The 22,443-nt window shown below is 37.9% G+C and overlaps 1 protein-coding gene across 2 annotated transcripts in view; it reads left to right on the top strand.

Annotated features, from left to right (window-relative positions):
• Positions 1 to 21,586, top strand: part of DLC1 (DLC1 Rho GTPase activating protein) — a 77,833-nt gene extending 56,247 nt beyond the window's left edge. For both annotated transcript variants that reach the window (XM_053458727.1, XM_053458736.1), the window contains exons 2-14: positions 6,062 to 6,133; positions 9,306 to 9,387; positions 12,392 to 12,455; positions 13,616 to 15,027; positions 15,603 to 15,779; positions 16,762 to 16,921; positions 17,034 to 17,232; positions 17,965 to 18,178; positions 18,718 to 18,832; positions 19,211 to 19,429; positions 19,818 to 20,035; positions 20,151 to 20,324; positions 20,892 to 21,586. In XM_053458727.1, the coding sequence (XP_053314702.1) occupies positions 6,062 to 6,133; positions 9,306 to 9,387; positions 12,392 to 12,455; positions 13,616 to 15,027; positions 15,603 to 15,779; positions 16,762 to 16,921; positions 17,034 to 17,232; positions 17,965 to 18,178; positions 18,718 to 18,832; positions 19,211 to 19,429; positions 19,818 to 20,035; positions 20,151 to 20,324; positions 20,892 to 21,012 (3,227 nt within the window). In that variant the 3' untranslated portion in view covers positions 21,013 to 21,586. The remainder of the gene's footprint in view (positions 1 to 6,061; positions 6,134 to 9,305; positions 9,388 to 12,391; positions 12,456 to 13,615; positions 15,028 to 15,602; positions 15,780 to 16,761; positions 16,922 to 17,033; positions 17,233 to 17,964; positions 18,179 to 18,717; positions 18,833 to 19,210; positions 19,430 to 19,817; positions 20,036 to 20,150; positions 20,325 to 20,891) is intronic.
• The last annotated feature ends 857 nt before the right edge of the window (positions 21,587 to 22,443 follow it).

The following is a 22,443-nucleotide window of genomic DNA, read 5'->3' as shown; positions in this document are numbered from 1 at the left end:
TTGTTTGTTTATTTTTTAACTTCTGTGTGATTTAGAGTAAGGGCCTGTATCTGTTACAAATTAATGGCTTCCTGCTTTCACTAATAATCAGTAATTGCTTTTGAGTGCATGCTTTCCATAAATGACGCAGACGTGCACGAAAATAAAGATAAGATCAGAACCAGCCTAAGCAGTTTTTTGGGGGGCTAGAGACATATGATCCCTGAAAAAGCTTAGTAAATTATTAGGATACGGAACTCATGGGATCAGTTTATTTGTTGTATACAAGACCAGAGAGAATCTGGAATGCGAGGTTCATTACAGTAAGAGGTTGTTTTAATTTGTCGCATAATCGTATAACAGATTTTAGGTTGTTAAATCTTTTTTTTTTGCAAAGTACCAAGACCTAGTTTGTTGGCAGTTCTCAGAGTTGTGAATTTAAAGCCATTCAGGATGGTTATGTTGTGATGCATGTTATTCTGGTTGGCATCCTTCTCTAATGAATGGTACAGTGGGCAATCATTGCTTGGAAATGACAAGGTGAGCGGCTGTGGTCTGTAGAGCGAATACAATCATGATATTCTTGTTTACCTGTGTTTAGGTATTCCTTACAGCCGTAATTGGTTAATGTCGGAATGAGAAGTAATCCCATGATCTGAGAACATGCAAGGCTGAAAAGGGTATATAATCAGGCTTTCACTGAGTAGAATGGCCAAATTTATTAAAACCGCTGCGTCCTATGGTTCTAGTTTGTAATGTTCCGTTTCTGCGCATCCTGACTATATGATATACAGAGTACAGTGGTGTATTCTGGTCTAGGTCAAGGGTGGCAGATATGTGGAAAAAAGGCTGCCTCATGCTTGGAAAGGGACAGATCGCCCTATTGGTCAGTTCGGCTCAAATTCTCCATGGGCCCCCGTATACACTATGGCCCCGTATACACTCTTTGCCATGCCTCCTTAAAATGTGGCGCATGGGGTTGGGGGTATGAGTTCACAGCCTGGTGTTTAGCATTGAGGAAAGTAGCCTCTGGATTCCCTCAGGTGATGTGAGGCAAGGTGGACTGGGTGGCTTTCGTGGATGTTTAACACGTTAATTGATGTAGAGTTTTGTGGCACATCTTGGTATGTAGCATACCTCTCTCTGCTTGCTTTCCACTGTACACGTACAGTCTTGCTGGAGAGCTTTAAATGCCTATGTAGCTTTTGAAAATGTCAACCATGCATACAAAGCTCTACTCACTGAGGCAGATGAAGCAATTCTTAAACTGTCATCACGTTTCTGTGAAACGGCGTGCATGCTTTCGCCTTCTAGGGATCTTGTTATTAGAGAGCACCTTCCTTCTGCGGTAGCGGGCTTTGCACATCTGACTCTAAAACGTGTACAAAGGCTCCCTTCATTGAAATGGCTAATCTCATCATAAGAATGCTCAAGTACAAAGGCTCCGAAGGAAACGCATAGGAAGTGGCAGGAAAACTATGCTGGCTGTATCACAAAGTGATCATACAGCTACACAGGAACCGTTCTGAGTTTAGCATTAAGAACCCATTTGTGAAGCAAAAGTAATGGATTTTTCCATACTTCTTGACTAGACAAGATTTAAGAATGTTTAGAAATATAAGTAGCGATGAAATGTTCCCAGTTCCTACCTGCAGGATCTAGCAGATTAAAAGTTTGTAAGGTCCCTGATGTCTCGAAAGGAGGACAAAACAAATAAGATAGGAAGTTGAGATGTTTATCACCTATTAGTGTAGCTTCCTACTGAGCTGTTAGTCTGGGTAACACAGGCTACTTGTCCAAAAATGTCACACCAAACAGGTAGCCATATGGACCAGTGCCCTGAGTACAATGTGACTTGTTATGTAAATGTTAATTCCGCCCCTATACTTCTTTGGTGGTAACAAATGGAGCTTGGATGATCGAAGTGTCAGGTTCAAGTATCCTGGTTAGACACTGGATACTATATTCACAACAGCTGCCCTTTGGATTCCTATACCAGTCCCAAGTGTAATCCTCCGAGATAAATGTGCCTTGAGTAATTAAATACTAATTGGCCCATCCCCTGCAATAGAAAACAATTGGTAAAATGTACGTAATGTAATTGAGCGCAACTCTAAATGCTCCACCATTAATCAGGTTAATGATATGCCAATATTGCTAATATATGTGCTAAAAGATCATTTTCATGATCAGATTATGCTGTTACATTGTACAGTGCTGTACACGCGCTGCATAAATTGTTGGCAAATATGATGGTGCTATATAAAATAGTAAATAATAAAATATCACAAGTAGTGCATAATCTAACAATTTGGAATTACAGAAACAAACTAGGGTAATCTTACAACCGTGTATGTGTGCATATAATATATATTGCTCAAATCCTATAATATACACACACAGCGAGATTTTAAAAAAATCCTAAGAAAAATACATGGTTAGTCTCACAGCCTGTGTATTCTCTAGCCCAAGGCTACGAAACATTGGAGTTTAATTCCTTCCGTTTCAAGAAGCATCTGAATTTGTGCATGCGTTGAGGAGTTCCCATGTGATTCTGGATGTATATTATGACATTAAAGCTTTAACACCTGGTGAGATTTGCTGATATTCGCCAGCGGTGGTTCTGTTCATCTTCACAGCAGCTGGGACAACTAGCATCCTTGACAGAGCCAGGAGTCCTGATAAGCAGAGCTCCTCCTGCTGTTTCAGGGAGCCAACGTGACAATAAGGATGTCTGAATTGCAAGGGTGGAAGGCCATCTGCTTGGCCCGATTTGTTCTTGCCAAAAATGTTTAACTCTAGCCATGCCAAATGGGCTTTTACTATAGTTAACAACATGCAGCAATATGGTACATATGTGAACTGTATATATTTCACATAATGTGATTAACTGAAACCTCTGTGTTTATTAAATTTGTATTCCATTGTAATAGTGCTATGGAATCTACCGCTCTATAAATAAAATGGTAATAATGTTTTGTGTTGTATACGTTTTACGTCATGCTTAATGCTAAACGGCTGCTGTCTGCATTAATTGATAAGCTATGGAAAAAAATGTAAAATAAAAAATAGCGAGGGCTTGCGTGGTTTAAAAATTTTATTTGGTACAAACATCATATATTTACTAATCCGCAAGATTTATCACAATTTTAGGGTAGTCTGAAAAAAATATTCCACAGATCAACCCTTTGAATTTCCGGGTGAGGGGCGCAATGGTCAACGCTTATCCACTTAGAGGGTTAAATGGATACGTTTAAGAAATAAAGCTGTTTCCAGTCCAAACTTCCTGCTTCCTCCCCCTCCTGCGCGTGTTACATGCCTGTTCCGGTAATGCATCACAATAAAGATTTCCTGCCGCATACTCTGCCTATCTGCCAGGATATTCTCTGGGAAAAACCAAGGCCAGATATTCCCAATATTCCAGAATATTATATGCAGATAAAATGCATTGCGTTTACCTTCCTCTTTCCCCGCGCATGTCCCAAAAGCAAACGGCTGGGTAGCGATTTTGTGTAAAAGGGTGTCAATCTTACCTAATATCTTCTACTATTTTAAAATGTAAACGTTATCCCAAACTGGACGCATTTGCATTTTTTTTTCTTTAATTGTGGGAGTTTAAGACACCGCGTCTGGTTTGTTTTAATCCAAACGGTTGAAGGTTTCCCACTTGTTGGACTGTTGGAACGAGACAGTCTTTCTTCTTTATCAGTTTTGCTTGTATGATATTTGGCCGATGTCCATGAAAACTTTCTCCGGATTCCTTGTCTTTCTCTTTCATGTCCTGCTGAAAATGACTTTAATTAAATTCCCGAGAATGCTTTTCTGAGAGTTCGCGAGCGAGAATAAGCTTTCTCTGAGCGGTGTGTGCATGTGCGAGTTGTACGTGCTGATCCTCATGTGATTTTTGTGACCCTAGGCTGAAGAAAACAGCAGAAGGCCAGTTCTGTAAATACTTGTCTGTCATTGAGACCCTTCCCCCTCTCCTTTTCTTCCTTGTTCATCTAAGGACTTGATCAATGTGTAAATCGTTATCGCCACATAACTAGTCCCAGTGCTGGGATTATGTGAATTGTATTACAGTGCTTTCTACACTTACAAAATCCATTTCACTAATTAGGCCTACGGGGCGATGGGTGACGGCGTTCTCCGCCGAATCTTTTGTGGGATTTTATGGATCTCCAAGTTTGGTGACCTTGACCTGACCATTATTAAATATTTTAAGTGTTACGATCACAAGGTCAATTGTTAGAGAGAGTTCTTTTCTGCCTCAGCATGCCTGTTCAGGGTTCTAAGAAGTCTGTTGTGCCTTGTAAAATGGGTAGCAATGGTATCCAGTCTAAGTAGGTGGTAAAATTGTCTAGTCGATTATGTCTAATTAAGCCTTTTTGTTCTGGCCCATCAAGAAGGCTGAATGCAGTCAAGGCTGGATAAACATTGAGAATTTGATTGCTCACCACCTGTTTGCTTGATTAAGCAAAATGTGAAGGAGTCAGCGCACATTTCATTTAATAGACTGCCTTTTACATTGCACCGAAGGCTGTAGTCTTTCAAAAGATTTCCAGGGATTCGTTACAGATACATGATGAGTAACAGAGCTCTGCACACAAGTTGGATCCACTATAGAGGTAGCTAAACTGCACCTCCCATGGTTCCTTAGCTGGTTACGGCCGCCTATATGTTGGTTAAACACAAGCTACGTGGATTTTTTGTGCATTAACATACGGGGAAGGTTTCTCTAGTTGTTGCGGCCACAGGTTTGTAGCAGAATCCGTTCCATCCTACTTGTTGATGTGCTGCTAAGGAGTAAATCATGTTTTTCTGTGCACTTCTAAAACTTTATGGAGGAAAAAGAATATAGTTTTTCAACGCAAATTAATTGTTTGAAAATCTTTTCTGGATTCGGTGACTGGATTGTCAAGATCCCTTGCTTGTTAGGACTCTGCTTAACAATATTTACATAGAGGAGTGAACATAAATCCAGGACATGATGAGCAATTTAGCACCAACTGCCACTAAACTCTATTCTTGAAGAATTCCTTCAAGACTCAAATTGAAATGAGAAAAAAGAAGCATGAATATAGCCACCCACTCATTTTACCTGGATTGACACTTACATACTACCATTTTGGATCTAATCTAAAGTTACATCATAATGGGTTCAGACTTACATTGTTTTCCCTCATATTTATCGGACGCGTAAAAGCAATGTTTTTTATGTTTTCTGTAAAGATGCAATTGTGCAGCAGTTTAGGTAACTATATACTACCAGCTATACACAATTATGTTTTTTATATATATTTGATGACTTTGTATAAGTAATCACTGCAAGAGGAATAACAATATGAGACCTCAGTTCACAAACGTAACTCTTTTTATATTTTTTATATATTGCAAAAAAAATATGGTTTGTATCAATTTTAGTTGACATCACTTATTCCTTTAACCTAATTTGATATACGTGTGGGGGGTGCCTGTATATTTAATGATGCTAAAAAAATAAATTAAGTATGGAGAGCTGCGTTCTGAGTGAATTTAACCAAGTTAAGGTTTGACTTCCTGAATAGAACTTGAAGCTTGAAATAAAATGTGTATATATTTGATTTCCTCTGCATCTTTTAAAGTGTGTGTGTGTGTGTGTGTGTGTGTCAAACCTATCTATAAGACAAAATAAAGTATTCCAGAGGTTGAAAAGCTCTACCTTTTCAGTATGCGGCCATGCTTTTGCTTGCCAGTAAAATACCGGCAACGTGCCAACTCTACCCACACACTCATTGTTAAGACACGTGTGTAAGGCATTTAAGCGGGGGGGGGAGTGTGCAATGCGTTTGGCATTCAAAGGGCAGTGGGTGGGTTAAATGTTAATCAAGAGGAAATGGAAGAAATCCAATTGCCTATTTAAGAAAACAAGAAAGCATAAGAACAACGAAAATAGACTGCTTGAATGACAAGCGACAAGGATATATATCCCTTGTAGGATATTTAGATGCTAATTCTGTTTCCATAGCGAAGAGTTGGGTTGTGTCAAAGAACTTTTTCCTCTGCACATTACTTAGCCGTGGGTTGTCTGCCTTTTCTTTTCTAGAAATAGAGGCAAAGGAAGCATGTGATTGGCTACGGGCTGCAGGATTCCCTCAGTATGCTCAGCTCTATGAAGGTGAGTAAGAACCTTTTGTAAAGCAAATTTGCTGCCGCTTGGAGTCATTTCTGTATGTAGATTTGTTAGCGAAGCTCTGTTAAACATTAAACCCACTGAAAAACAATCAAACACAGATGTTTTAGTTTGAGTCAAACCAATATTAAAACGTAAGTTATCGTACGAAAGAACCATTTTTTTAAAAAAGTTAACGCACATTGAAAACTCTGCTTTCTCTGAAACTAGGTTAGCGGCCGTGCAGGTAGTTATTTCCGTTCTTATGTCTGTTTTGTCTACCATGTATTGTCTGCTCTGTATCCTCATTGTGCATCGACGGTCGCGAGCCCATGATTTCTCAGCGGGTGCAAAGTTTCCTACAATTATTCTAGGTGGTTAAAGGAAAAACATCATAATTTTTAAGGGACAAAGTTCCGCAATGTGCATGACAAAAAAACCTGAGTGCTTCCGAACCGGATTCGATTCCCCCCCCCCCCCATGGACTTGTATTCTAAGCATGCTACTAGTCATAACATACCTGGAAATTTGCTGAGTTTGATCCATTGTTGGTTACAAGAAACAGACTCCAACCTATTAATGATGATCTTCTGTAAAGGAAGCACCAGAGAGTGGTGAGCCATGGATTTGTGGATGCTCCGATATTATGTTTGGTTTGTCTCTGTTTATCCCGCATAACAATCTAACTGCAACAAGGCTTCAACCAACTTAGCGTACTCCCTAACAAGACATACATATGTGCAAATAGTTTATCAATTAAGAGAAAATGACGTCATGGGATGACATCTTCATCATATTCTAAATGCCAGTTTTCAGTAAGAATAGTATCAAATCAATTATCATTTTTGTTATTTTAATAGTGATGACTGAGCCATTTTTATGTAAAGGGGCCTTAAGGCCATGATAACTTGAAGGATCTTTCATGCTGGGAAGATTTTAACAACTAATTGTTAAGCAAGAACACTCAAAAAAAGAGATTTGAACTTGAGGATGTAGATCAAAAAAAGCCATTTCCTGAACGAGGCTTAGCTGGAGTTCTTTTCATTCGCCCCCCCATTGTTCAAATGAAATCCCTTCCATTATATTGCTGATAATTGGGCTGGCTACATTTCTTCATTATAGATATGTCAATGACCCATTGTGTTTATCAAAATAACAGATACAAAGCAAAGTTACACTAATTAGAAATGTATATATGTATTGATCGTAGATTGCAAAAATACAAACTCTCCGTAATCCGTAAAATGCATTATTTTACCACACAAAAAATTTACTTAATCACCAAAGCGTTAACAAAATTGAAAAAAAAACCAAAGTGTTAACAAAATTGAAAAAAAAACTTCTTAAAAATGTGTGAATAGGGAGTAGTTTTTCCAGGGGAGGAAAGCTGGTATTTGTAACCTATATTTTTGACAGATGCTCAAAGCAGCTGTTCAAAGGTTTAGTTACTGCCAAGATACACTCTTTAAAACTTGTTTGGTTGGGAGGCCCTCTAATCATCCCGTGGCAGATGTGCAAAATGTACAAAGAACGTACACACACACACACACACACACATAAAATAACAGAGGGACCTCGGCGGTGGGAGCAAAGCTGTTCGAAATCTAATAATATTTATGTTGCTTCAGTTCGGATAATGCTTTGTAAACATTTTAAGACAATTTAAAAAATGGCACAGTGCTCGGTCAACTTAAAATGAAATTGGTTAATGATGCCTCAAAAAATGGTATTTTTAGGTATACACCCCTGGAGCAGAAAAAAAAAAACGACACAACTAAAAATGCTAAATTCTCACGTAGGGATTCCCTGTTTCCAGATCCCACCTAATAAACCTTTGAAATAAAGTTTACATATTATACTGAGCAATATATAGGTTTAGGAAATCCACTTTGTTTATACCATGGGAGCAGCCATCTTTACTTTCCGTGCAACATTGTTCCTCACCGTTTCTTAGGTTTTCTTTCTAGCTCCTAAATTTCTGATTTGAATGGCTCGGGCCAACTTTACAATGCTAGAATGAGGAGAAAAAACATAAATGTATGAATATTGATGCTAGTTTTTATTATTAAACACCACAAATTTGAATGTAATATTATTTTAAAAGTGGTTACAAGCAACAGTTCCTATTTAAGTTAGAGCAGCACTATGTCTTTAAGGCACGTATATGAAGCATGTGTTTTCCCCGGAGAGCTTTTGGCCAGTACTCATGAGCTTTTGGCCAGTACTCATTCTTTGTATGTATTGTCTTCTAGCCACTGGCTTGATCACCTGATATCAGCTTTCACTGTGGAAGCCAGATGACTTGTAATAAAGGAAGCTCTGTAAACGATTGCCACTCGTGATCAATGCCCTCTTTGGGACTTATGACTTATTTTTCCATAATGATAGCCCTGCCATTCTCTGTCTTTTGTCCGCGTAATGATATGGTTGGTATTCTAGCTCCCCGCTTCTTCCGCGAGCGTAGAATGATTTTCAAAATAGTCTAAATGACATGGTTAATCTACTACGAATATTTTTAGGTCCAAAAGTCTATACAAACATGTGTCCCGAAAGGGCAAATATTTATCTTCAAATCGGATATTCCAAATCATTTTCGGCTTTGATCTCGCACAGATGGTTTATATTCAACAGGGTTTACTCTTTGCATATGTGCTTTTATCTTTCTCCTGCTTCCCTGACCTTTTGTGCCTGTCCCATGTGACTTTTATCAAGGCCAAACGTCAGGACTCCAACAAGCAAAGAGAGCATCGCTGTGGTATTTGAGATGGCACCAGGAGTCATTTATCTTGGAGGATTTTTCAGCTTTTTTTTTTCATAGCCCAGTCTAGGAAGCATCTGGTTCCTTTTAACCCTTCACCAATTCTTATATTGTAGTCGCCTCCTTCGCAGACGGCTGTCTGAGGATAACGAGAATGGGTCTGCGCAGTCAAAGTGTGATTTGGTTAAATTATTGTCGTCTGCTTTTCTGGTTTAAAGGAGAAAAAACATCAGTAACCGTATCTGTGAATAAATAACGCACATGTTTTAGGTTTTGTTTATATTTAGATAGTGGAGCGTTTTTATTACCGAACATGCATATAAAGATGCTTTTTTTTCCCGCCATGTAACAACCCTTAGCATTGTTCATGTCAAATAACTTTCTTTTGACTAAATAATCTTGTGTTTTCTTCTTAAACAGATCTCCTATTTCCTATTGACATCTCCTCGGTAAAGACAGACCACGACTTCTTGGACAGAGATGCGATCGAAGCCTTGTGCCGGTTGGTAGCTTAATAATTCTTTTTTTTTGTTGTTGTTTTTTGACAAATGTATACTTCTGTTTAAACTCATTTACTTCCCCTAGATCCATTGGTGAATTAAATGGTAACATTAACATTAAAAGTTTACTTTTTCCCAAGTAAAAATGGTAATGTATACCCAAATGGGTGCTAAATGAATAATAAACTATATATGTGCAAAAACCTTTTAGGCGGATATGCATTGTTAACCAGGAATGTTAAAAGTCTTAATAGCTGAATGTTCTTAAACTAGCCAAAGTTAGTTAACCAATTGCTGCAAAGCTACATTTAGCAATGTATCCTAATTTGTGTGCAAACTCTATAAGAATACTTGGGGGTGATTTTACGTGTCCCGTATTGAAAACTGTTGACCTTTGTCATTCACCGACAACAAGTATCTGTTTGGGTCTCAGTGTCTTAAGCTTGCTCAAAGAAAATGAAGGCTTTATCACATGATGCTAGTGGCCCTCAGTCGTCAAACAACTATTAGGGACCGGCCACTTAAAACTAAGTAGATTGGACCCCAAACGTTTTCTTCCTCCCCATTACAACTTTAATGTGCACGATAAGCCAGTTTCTTTGATTTCATGAAGATTCAGTGTCCCTTTAATTACCCATCTCGGTTTTCTTGTTTTAGCACATTCCCATAATCACTTTGCGTCAATGTTGGTGTCATATTAAGTTTTATATCCCTTTGTTTGAATAGGAAAGTAATGCTTTGGTAGCTTTAAAGACCAGGTGTTTAATACCCATGGTATTGCACTGTAGATGACTATGCAATGTCACAGGGCAAGGTCACAGAAACCCAACAGATTTTATTTCTTGGTACTCATAAAAATGTCAAACTAGAACTTTATTGTTGGTGGGGGTTTTTTGTATTTTTTTTTACCTCGAGTATGAAGAATGATTCTTTCACATTACCCCAGTGAAGGTTTATCTGTCTGAAAACAGACTCTGCCATATCTTTTTTTTTTCCCTAGCTGTCTGTGCAGTTTTGTGTAGACTATGTAAAATAAAATCTGTGAGATTAGGCCTTATCAGTAAAACATGAGATTCTCTTGTGCAGATCAAAGTCATCACCCAAGTTGGAGAAAGTTGGGTGCATCTGGATGGGAGCGGATAATACCAGTTATTGAAATGCCACAGTTAGGCTGTATTTGGCCCTGTTCGGTTTACAGAATAGATGAAATGTCAGAGTTCGCTTTATGTCCATCAAATAAGTGAATGTTGCAAATTCTAGATAGACACATCTTGAAATAATTAGATTATTGCATTTTTTTGAAACCATGACCTCATATAGTTAGCACAATGTTGACCTTGCATGAGGCTTGAATGCAGGTTCTTACGGTACGGAGATACCAGGTAGAAGAAGTTAAGTGTGGCTCTCAAGGTTTCTGATGTTTATCAGCTCTCCTGGTACGCTTGCAGTTCCTAAAATTAATACGATTCAGCCCTACCTCTCAATGATTTTGAATAACCAAAGACCATCTAGTTACATAGCTGGATATGTCAAATAAAATAAACATGGTTTGACCCCGGTTGTGACTCAGTGGTGATGGCTCCTTAATGTCACCAGAAGTCCAAATTTATAGTGACCCCGACAATGTCACAATGTTTTTATTAGGCCCAGACAGATCCGCATAGTTAAGCAAACGCTGTAAATTGATCTTGTCTTTGTGTCAAAGAAAATAAAAGCAGTATTTAAATACTGTTGTGTGTAATCGGACCCTCCGAAAGCAACAACTAAATGCTGGGAATTTATTAACTTTTACAGCTGAGCTGAGGTTATCAGATGGTTACAGGTCAGCAATACAACAGATCTTATTTCTTTTTTAAACTTTTTTTTTTTTTAAACTTTTTTTATGTTCCTCCTCTTGATTGACTGAGATCCATACAAAGAGAGGCTGCGAATGACACACTACACACACAAATGTACCTCCCAGCCTCTAATTCTGCACACAGTAGTACTGTTTAGTCAGGAATAGTTACTTAAAGCAGCAGAAAGCTAATATTTGAGCCCTTGTAGCTGTTGCGCGTATCAAATGCATTTCTTGCATAGTTTGTAAAGTATATATTTGGCAGGAAAAAATCTCGAGCAAACCGCTTGTTGAAGATTTCGTTGGATGTGTAAATGTAGTAGAAAGGGAGTCTGTGCTGTTTAATACAATATACTCATACATCTAGGAATCGGTCAGTTTTCTGTATGTAGAATTTTTACGAATTACATTTGAGGAAATCTTGATTATTGAGCAAACCAGTGGCATCTTACATTAAAAAATACATTTTCTGTATAGTGTAAAGAGATACGTGTGTTTGGGTACAATCTTCAAATAGTGCCTTTAAGCCTCTATTTTTACTTATACCTAATTTCTGCTATTTTGTTGTTGTTTTTTTTTTTTTTTTTTTTTTTACTACACCATAGAATTTATTGCAAACTGGCTCAGTGTATGGATGGCCAACCAGAATACAGATCATCTTGGCAGGAACCATACATCTGACCCCAATAATCTCACCCATACTTTAAAAACCCACTCCTAATTATATGGAAATACAAATGTTGCAGTGAATTGTGAATTCTTCTCTTAATCACAATGTGATCCTGGGCCAAAGAAAGTTTCTATTTCAGACAGATGAAGAATAGACTTTTTTCTATTTTAATATATTTTGTACAAATGTTTTGCTTTATGTACATGTGCAACATGAGAGAAGGCAGATCTTAAAATGTAAGCTTTTGGTTCTGTTTCTTCATTACCTTCTACTGACACACATTATATGCTACATCGGGTGAACCGTAATGGATTAAGTGATAAGTACAAATGCATAGTTAATGCATTGTCTGCTTTTCGCTTGCAGCCAGATGCTAATTGGAAATGTCTGTTGGTGTCTTTTTGTATGTAGATTAGCGTGGAAGCAATGTGCCAAAAGTATTGTAACCTTAACAATTCCTGCATCTCATGTAACGCATCCCCTGGTTTCCTTTCCACAGGCGTTTAAATACCTTAAATAAGTGCGCTGTTATGAAGCTAGAGATCAGCCCAAACCGAAAAAGGGTAAGTGACTCCAGTGATGCTTTTGCTCATTTTTGACGCCAATTTCCATAAGCTATGCAGCCTTAACTTATCTCTGCTAACTGGGTAATTGAACTTTCCATTTGCAACTGATAATCTAATGAAAAGGTAACAGAATATATCACTTTTAAATTGCTTAGTGGTTTTAAAGGAATTTTAATGAACCCGAATGTAGATTAGGTAATGGCTATCATTCTAGAACCGGGATGATATGAATGGCCAGCTTTAACAGGACCAGCAATATACTGGAAAACTTTAGTCTATACATTTATATAAAAAAGTACTTATTTGAATGTATCAAATACATTTCTGGTTATATGATGCATTTTCTCTTAAGGCTCAAAATCAGTTGTTTTAAGCCTGTGATTATGTTTTAGAATATTGCTGCATTTTGACTTTAGCTGTCAGCTACCGGTCTTTTTCAGAGGTCATCATCATCAATCAAACGCACACCTTTCATACAATGCTGTTTGAAATGGTGATCGAGCGGCTCTTGTACCCTCTAGCAGTGTTCGTGTAATAATGCGTCATCATGGCTAGGGGAAGGGTGGAGTTGTCTCTACAGCTCTTACCTGGATCGCATTACCTTCACTCTGTAGTGAAATTATTAATTGGGGTGTTAGGGGAAATACTGTATTACATACTAGAAAGCACTGCTTTCCCCAAAACAATGAAACGGATGTTGCAGTTATATATTTCTCAACTTTTGTTAGTTGTAAAAAAAAAAATAAAAAAAAAAAATATGCTCTTGTTATGCTCTAAGTCGCTTCCAAGTGCCATACCAGTGTTATAACCAGTTGGTAACTGGAGAAAGTTGTTATTCATAATTACTACATTGAGTATCATGATGATTAAGTGCCCGTGTTGATGATTAGCATTTTAGATGACTTCATTTCCTTGTAACCCCTCTTATTATACATTATTATATGTATTTGTGGAATAAATAAATCTCTTTACATACCTGCCACAACAATTTCCCAACAAATTACAAGAGATATAAAAGCAATTCATGTTATTTTTTTCATAGCTGTTGGCTATTACTTTTAAAATGTAATTGATGTGTTAATTTTTTGGTTTGCAAATATTATGACCCCGGAGTATATGGTTACATATTATTAATGTGAATTTACCTTTATATATAGAGTGAAGATTCTGATGAAGATGAGCCTTGTGCAATTAGTGGTAAATGGACATTTCAGAGAGATAGCAAAAGGTGGTCAAGGTTGGAAGAATTTGATGTTTTTCACCTAAGCCATGGGCCAAAACCAGTATTGCCCGATGCACACCAGCTGGCCAGTGCTGCCAGCCAAGACAGCGTTCTTACAGATCTAAGCGAGCAGCAGGAAGTAACGTCCATACACAGTAACAACAGCGATAGTCTCCGGGCACATCCTACTAGCGAGGCAAGCACTACAAGAACAAATTCCGTCATCAGTGTTTGTTCGTCTGGAAATTTTATTGCGAATGATGACTCATTTGGTAGCCTTCCGTCGCCAAAAGAACTTTCAAGTTTCAATTTCAACCTGAAAGCTACCGAGAGAACCTCCAAGTCCCGAACTAAGAGTCTTCTAAAGAGAATGGAAAGTCTTAAAATTAAAAGCTCAGGCAGTAAAAAGAAGTCCAAGCTTGGTCTGATTATAAGTGAGCCTATTCTACGGGAAGATATGGACGACGATAAGCTAAAGCAACTTAACTGTGTGGAAATATCTTCTGTCAATGGCAACCACATAAATGTGCCCAAAGTACGCAGGAGAAGCACCTCAAACTCCACACTGACCAGTAGTAGCAGTAGTCAGTCAGAGACAAGCAGTGCAGTTAGCACACCAAGTCCTATAACAAGAACGCGTAGCCTAAGTACCTGCCACAAGAGAGCAGGCATGTACTTGGAAGGCTTTGACCCATTCAACCAGTCAACGTTCGGTGATGTCCTAGAGCAAAACTATAGGAACCAGCAGAGTTTCGGTGATGATGCTGTGTTCTTTATCCCTGAAGACCACAAGCCCGGTACCTTTCCCAAAGCACTTTCAAATGGCAGTCTTTCTCCAACTGACAGCACGGTTTCCATGAACTGGAGAACAGGAAGCTTTAATGGACATGAATTACTCAACTTTACAAGGGAAAATAGTGTCAACAGCTGCCAAAGTTCCATTAGTAGCAGAAGACGAAATTCATTTTGTTCTGAAGGAAGCCGTTTGAGTATTTATGACAATGTACCGGGCACACTCCTGTATTCAAGTAACAGTGACCTGGTTGACCTGGAAAATGAAGATATTTTCCCAGAACTTGATGATATTTTGTACCATGTTAAAGGAATGCAGAGAATAGTAAATCAGTGGTCAGAGAAATTTTACGACGAAGGGGATTCTGATTCGGCTCTAGATTCTGTCTCTCCATGCCCATCATCCCCAAAACAAATCCATCTGGATATTGACAATGACTGCAATGCTCTTAGTGATCTAGATAGCACAGGGAACTCATTGAACGAGTGTGAGGAAACTGTAATTCAGGGAAGAAGAGACTCTGGCGTTGGTGCATCACTGACTAGAAGTAATAGGTCTGTATTTATTTTTTTATCACTTATGTTTTGATGTATTGGTAGAACTGTGGGCTGATGTGGTCTGCTAGAAAAGCAAGTGGGTTGTTAATAGCAGGCTGAAAGTAAAAATGCATCAGTTGTACCTAAATTATTTCGTTATACATTTAATTTTACAACTATTTTGTTATGGTGCAGTAGAATGCATACTGTCAATTATATTGCATATTGTTCCTAAAGGACATAGTAATGGGATTTGTATTTTGTGAATAGGCCTTAAGCCTCCATTTTTGCCAACTCTGTAAAACCAAAAATGTTTAAAAATACTACGTTTTAGGGGTTTCTTTTTGAGCGTCTGGTGAATAAAAGCAGTGTTAGTCATGTTTATGCAGTAAATTGACACATTTGGGCTTAATCATTTTTAGTGTCGGCTAAATTGTGTGTTCTATGCCTACATCGTCAGTGCATCAGAAGAAGGAGGTGAAGAATCCTTTTGGTTCATATTAGTACATCACAAAACTCTTAATGGCTTGCTACTGTTTCTGCTTCTTTTAAGAACCATGCCGGTTACAGTTAATTTCCTTCTTCTTGTTTAGGCATCGATTCAGATGGCACAGCTTCCAGAGTTCACATCGACCCAGTTTGAGCTCCGCTTCCCTGCAGATAAACTGTCAGTCTGTGACTCAGATCAACTTGCTGCAGAAGTTCTCTCTTCTTAAGTTAACTGCTCTTCTAGAGAGATACACACCATCTAACAAGCATGGATTTAGCTGGTGAGTACAGACCTTAAACCTCATGAAATCTAGTTACATTTGCCTGTATATCTGTATAAAAGTATATGCGCCTGGCTCTCATACCACAAGAATGTGTAATTCATGTTAGCCAAAGCTTTCACGTGTCCAGCAGCTATTGTTTTAATCCTGTTAACCGTATGGCTTCCTTAGGTTTATTTGATGCGTTTCTTACATATATAATTTTGTAAGTATGCCTTGCTTGCGCTCCTTGACATACAAAGCTGATCTGAATCTGCAGAATGGAGTATGTGAAAAGTGATTTGTGTATAAGTGTGGGCGCCCGGTTGAGAGCCCAGCTACTAAATGCATTTAAATAGTTTTGCTAAATAAAAGTGAAAAATAGGGCATTGTTTTTTTGTGTGACTTTCTCTGAGCTTCTTTAGAGCTGAGCTTGTTTCTCTTTCAAACGCTTTTTCTTTGGGGAGCTTAGTCATTTGTAGAGCTGATGTTTCTGGCTGGCAGCCTTTAATGCCCTAACATCACATCCCTGCTGTTTTGCAAACTGCTGGGTGGCATGGCCTGCTCTGGGGATTTGTTCAAAGCCAAAGTAGATGAACAAAAACCTCTTTGTTAACGAGACCATTTTCCTCTAGATAAAGAGGACGGCGTAAAGAAGTCACATTATTAGAGGTCGTACGTAGTAGGATTTATTGACTTGTAATTCTGTTTCCGAATGACCGTAATTATTCCACTGTGTAAGTTTGTTAATAGAATTGTATCTTCTAGTTACAATGATAGATGATTAGAAATAGACCCCTGTGGTGGTTACACTGGAAATTAGGAATATAAATACACATTTTACATGAAATAAGAAAAAAAAATTGTGTATATATATATATATATATATATATATATATATATATATATATATATATAATAAAAATTTTAATTTATTTTGACAAATGTAATATGCTTGTGTTTTTTCTTATTTTTTTGCTAAAACCATGTTTTTTCTTTTAAGGGCTGTGCCAAAATTTATGAAAAGGGTTAAAGTTCCTGACTACAAAGACAGAAATGTGTTTGGTGTTCCCTTGACTGTTAACGTACAACGCTCCGGTCAGCCGCTGCCCCAGAGCATTCAGTTGGCTATGCGTTACCTGCGGAGTCAATGCTTAGATCAGGTTTGTCACCTTTTGTCACCCTGCTGAACGCAGAATTATTCTTTCTTTATTTTTTTATGCTCATAGATTTGGATTTTTTTTTTATTATTTTTTTTATTATTATTTTTTAAAGGTGGGCTTGTTTAGGAAATCTGGGGTGAAGTCCAGGATTCAAGCTCTTAGGGAGATGAGTGAAAGCAATTCCGACAGCTTGACTTTTGAAGCACAGTCCGCCTACGATGTTGCTGACATGCTAAAGCAATACTTCCGAGATCTGCCAGAGCCGCTTCTGACCAGCAAACTCTCCGAGACCTTCTTGCAGATCTATCAATGTAAGGTTTTGTTCTATTCTGTATTATACATAGACCATGTCCAGCTCTGGTACTAGATGAATATAATGTATTCTGTTGGCCAGTTACCATCTTATAAAAATATAATTTGCTGTATATATTTTTTTTAATAATGCCATTTTTATTGAAAAATATAATGAAGTGGGGAAAGTGCATTACTATATTGCTACATTATTGCATTGAGCCAAGGTTCGTGACTGCAGCATATCTGTAATAATGTCAATATAATTTGCAATTCAGTAAGTCCATGTACTAACACAATAAGGAAAATCTTTCTGAATATGGACTTTATTTTGGAAATTTGACACATGGATGTGCCACTTGTACTTGATTAGATGTTGTGCCATCACTACTCGTTTTACAGTGCAGTTTAGGTAATTACAGTTTTTGAAAACCATCACTGATTACTTCTTTTACTGTCCACTCCTACTGAATAATCTCCAGTTTGATTGATTATTGAATAAAGATTTGGCTTGTTAAGATTAAAAACACATCTACAGTTGGTAGAAGCAGAGGGGGTAGAGCTGGATGAGAAAGTTAGCCCATCTCCAGCTCCTAATTCAGGTGTTACTCGGGTAGCAGTAAACTTTGGTAATGGCAATTCTCGCTTTTATCAATACTGTATGAAAAAAATGGCAGGAAAAATACTAAAACATGAGGATAAAAAATGTATTTTCACTCAGTGTATTAACTGACCTCCATTGTTCTTTCTAGATGTTCCAAAAGACCAACGGCTCCAGGCAATTAAGGCAGCCATCATGCTTTTGCCAGATGAAAACCGGGAAGTTCTGCAGACACTACTGTACTTTCTAAGTGATGTTGCTGCAGCTGTAGAAGAAAACCAGATGACTCCTACCAACCTTGCTGTCTGCCTGGCACCTTCTCTCTTCCACCTCAATACTCTAAAGAGAGAGAACTCTTCTCCCAGGTACTTCATCTTCCTTTAGTAGAACCTAGTGAGTAACATCATAGTCCTTGGAGGGCTTTACCGCGGTTACATAATATAATACTCTTAGCTACCAAAATTAACCCTTAAAGAGCAGCTCCTTTTTTTCTTATCTTCTTCTCCCCGACATAAACTACCCCACAATAGAGACACACTTTAGTTTAATATTGGTGATGGCACCGTTCCAATCACAAAACCACTTGTGAGTTCCCTGTACTACTGAAATCACCTTTTTCTAGATTACATCTGCAATTTCAGATCATAGAAACTAATTCGCCATAAGCCCAGCCTTTCCCCGACAAGTATTTTTGGCTGCTCTCTCCTAAGAATACACAATTCAAGGTAATTTGTGATAGGAAATAACACAGCATTTAGCTGGGTAGTTAAATTGCAAACTCATCGTACCAAGAACGGTGCAAGTCATCTAGCAATTAATAATTAAGCCCAATAATTTGGGGTTGAAGATTAAAACGTAAGCGTTGCTTTAACTGATCATTTTATGTGCATCTCTGTTATTTTAGGGTAATGCAGAGAAAACAAAGCTTGGGGAAACCTGATCAGAAAGACTTAAATGAAAACCTTGCTGCCACCCAAGGACTGGCACACATGATTGCTGAATGCAAGAGTCTTTTCCAGGTACATTTCCATCACATTTCTGAGTATACCGTGGTTTGTTCAGCACATTACATAAACGCAAGTCCATTTTATTCCAAGCTTTGAGCATTTTAATAAATCTCAAAATATGACTGACCTATAAATGGATTTAATTTTCATGGTTTAATTCTTGATCCACGGGTTACACCCATGCCAATTATATAATGATTTCAAATTCCGGGATTAAGAGTGTTGCATAGCTCAGCACCAGCTCTTACACAATGGTTTAAATGTGGATTTATGCTAATAATAAGTGTAAGTGATTTAACAGTTTGCCCCCCCCCCCCCGGTTAATCCTGCACAACAGTGTATTATTGGCTAGATTAAAACTTTAGCTTGTTTCTGACTTTCTTTTAATAGATACCGGACGAAATGAGCAAATGTCGTAATTCGTACATGGAGCAAGACCTGAGGCCGGTGTGCTTGGAGGAACTTGTAAATGGGAGACCAGAAGAATCTTGTGACTATCAGTCGTATCTGCAAGAAGGAATTGACAGCCTATTGAAGGAAGCCAAGGACAAGTTCAAAGGCTGGGTTAGCTGTTCCACTTCAGAGCCAGCTGACCTCTCCTACAAGAAAGTAAGTTGTTGCTTTCAAGAAACACATTCACTAGAAATCACATACTTCTCAAATTCAGTGCTAACAATGACATAAATGTCAAAGTACAATGGTGTTGGTAAATGGACCCACACTAACTTGTGAGATTAGAGCTATTTCATTGTTTTTTTTATTTTTTTATTTTTATTTTATGAACAATGTCACAGTCCTTGGGCTTATACTACAGATTTTTTTTATTTTTTTTTAACTCTGACTCACCGTTGTGTTAGTGGGGTTTCTAAAAAAAAATAAAAATTAAACCCTGATTGGTTAAAATTCAAGACACAAAGACATTCTATATCTATATTTTATAGTTCTAAAACAAGTGCAGTCACGAAGTACAGAACTATAACAGGTCTTTCTATTTCAGGTGTGTGAAGGCCCTCCTCTTCGACTCTGGAAGTCCACCATTGAAATTCCAGCACAGCCTGAAGACATTTTACAGCGTTTGCTGAAAGAGCAACACCTATGGGATGAAGACCTACTGGATTCCAAAGTTATTGAGCGCCTGGATGACCAGACTGATATTTATCAATATGTGCAGAATAATATGGCACCACACCCAGCTAGAGATTTTGTTGTTTTAAGGTGGGTTCCTCATCCTGCAATGTTTCCATGTTGGAAAACCATTTAGCTCATTTACGTCATAGTATAAATGTTATTATGATTATGACATTTCTTTCATTATATTTTCCTTGAACAGAACATGGAGGAGTAATCTGCCAAAGGGCGCTTGTGTTCTTTCATGCACATCAGTGGATCATGACGATGCTCCTCTACTTGGAGTCCGGGTCAATGTACTGTTATCCAAGTATCTGATTGAACCGTCTGGCACAGGAAAGTCCAAGCTCACATATCTGTGCAGAGCTGACATGAGGTAAGCGTGTGGAGGAGTTAATGAAATAAGGCTTGTTTTGTGATTTCTGTTCCATGAGCTATAAGATCATGTTCAAAAATCCATTTAAAACTGTGTTTTACTATTATGTATTGCATATATTGTCCCAAATACTAAGGAAACTTCTAAATGTTTGTGATGTGGAAATTAGACAGACTTCAAAACACTTAGGTTATATTGGATTCATGAAGAGGAGACCATTGAACAGCAAAACAGTGCCTTCTTTTGGAGGATTGTGAAAAACAAAAGATTTTACAGATCTTTTGGGGGGAAAAAAGCCTAATGTTTACTTAAAATGTAAATACTATCCTTTACTAGTATCTTAGTTTATACCTAAACTGCTAAATACTTTTGCATGATGGGGCACGGAGCAACACCCACACTACCCATCAGATATTTCCTTATTGGAAAACATACCTTTTATACAAAGATAGCATTATTATATTTATAATATGTCTCAAATGTTGCTAATGAGCATATTAACGTTTTATTATGGATTTAATTATTTATATTCACTTTGTAACAACTATATTTCTTTATGTGTTTTAGGGGCCACATGCCAGAATGGTACAGCAAGGTTTTTGGACACCTGTGTGCCGCAGAAGTGGTCAGGATTAGAGACTCTTTTATCGGCCAACAACCGCAAGGCAAAGATGGAAAGTCGAGGTGACAATCCAGCAACTGACGCTCGCTCACAGAAAGTGATTATAATAGGTTATTAAAGAACTTTGACACCCTGATGGACTTGGGAAACGGATTCCAGATTTTGGAAAAAAAATCTTTATCAAATGACTCTGTCCTTGATTTTAAAGCTGCTTCATTCTTCATATGGTGCCTATTTTGATGCTCTGGACTGGAACTCATAGGCCTGTTAATGTATGTTTTATGACATATTAATTGACATTGCTTCTGGGAAGCAACACAACTGTATTGGAAATTATATATTGTGCAACGTTATGAAAATGCCACATTCCTATGTTTTTTTGTTATATTCCATGCCATTTTATTTTTGAGTGTATTGAGGGATTAATGTATCCACTGGAATAATTGGTACTCTTCCTTATCCCCCCCCCCACCCAGACAAGAGATATTTGCACAGAGAAAATGAGTGATTGTGTGTCGCCCTTATGAATGGAATCGGTTTTGGTGTCTGGTACACTAATATGCAATTGTACTGGTTTTAAATCTCAGGTTTTTGTAGACCTTTTCATATTGCATCTTTATCGGCTGACCTGGCAGTCCCAGACTTTTACTTTTAGTTTAAGTAATTATGTTTCCCTTTTCACTATGCTGCAAAGCCACCTCAGTCATCTACTCAGCATATACTAGTCAGTATTCAATAGTTCTGCCCCTAGGTACCAACCATGTGAAGCTTACCGGGGACAAAGCAAATTGAGTGCAACTGATGTGACGCTCCCATCTAGCGCTCAATGTATACTTACTTCATTTTTTTTTATATATTTTTTTTTTATAAATGCTCCCTATTTTGGAGCAAACCATGTCAACGCTATATATTTACTGTCATGATATTATATAGTATAGGAATTACAGCAGACTAGGTGCCTCTTGAGGCAGCATTCTAATTTTAAATACATATCTGAAGTACCCTTGTTTTTAATATAGTTACCATTATCTTAGGTAGTTTGCAAATTGTATTAGTGACAGCGTTCTGCTTCAACGTAGGAAATCCATTTGAATGACAGTGGTGTAAGGGAAGGGATGTAATACGCACATCTCTAAAAGGTAAGGCCAGGTTTTCAAGATGCTAGTAGAAATGAAATGCTCGTCTTTGTATTTAAAGAAATTCTTTTGACTCTGAAACCTCGAGGAAAACCTCCGTATAGTGAAGAGGGTGAAGGACAACGTTGGGGCAGCTTGACTGGTATGACACCTGTAACTAATTGCTCGCCCCACTGACACTTGGCGTTAAGTGGCAGAACCTCTGGTCAGATCTTTATTGCTGCAAGGAGAAGCGCGGGATGTTATAGAAGTAAATTAACTGTATGTAGGCTGAAAGACACATTTGTGAGTGGAAGCTTAAAGATGTATTTTATTGTTACCGTTGTGAGTATTAATTAAAATGCTTTTCAATGAAGAATTT

The sequence above is a fragment of the Spea bombifrons genome, chromosome 1 (genome assembly GCF_027358695.1).
Source record: "Spea bombifrons isolate aSpeBom1 chromosome 1, aSpeBom1.2.pri, whole genome shotgun sequence".
NCBI lineage: Eukaryota > Metazoa > Chordata > Amphibia > Anura > Pelobatidae > Spea > Spea bombifrons.
This window is presented reverse-complemented; position numbering and strand designations above follow the sequence as displayed.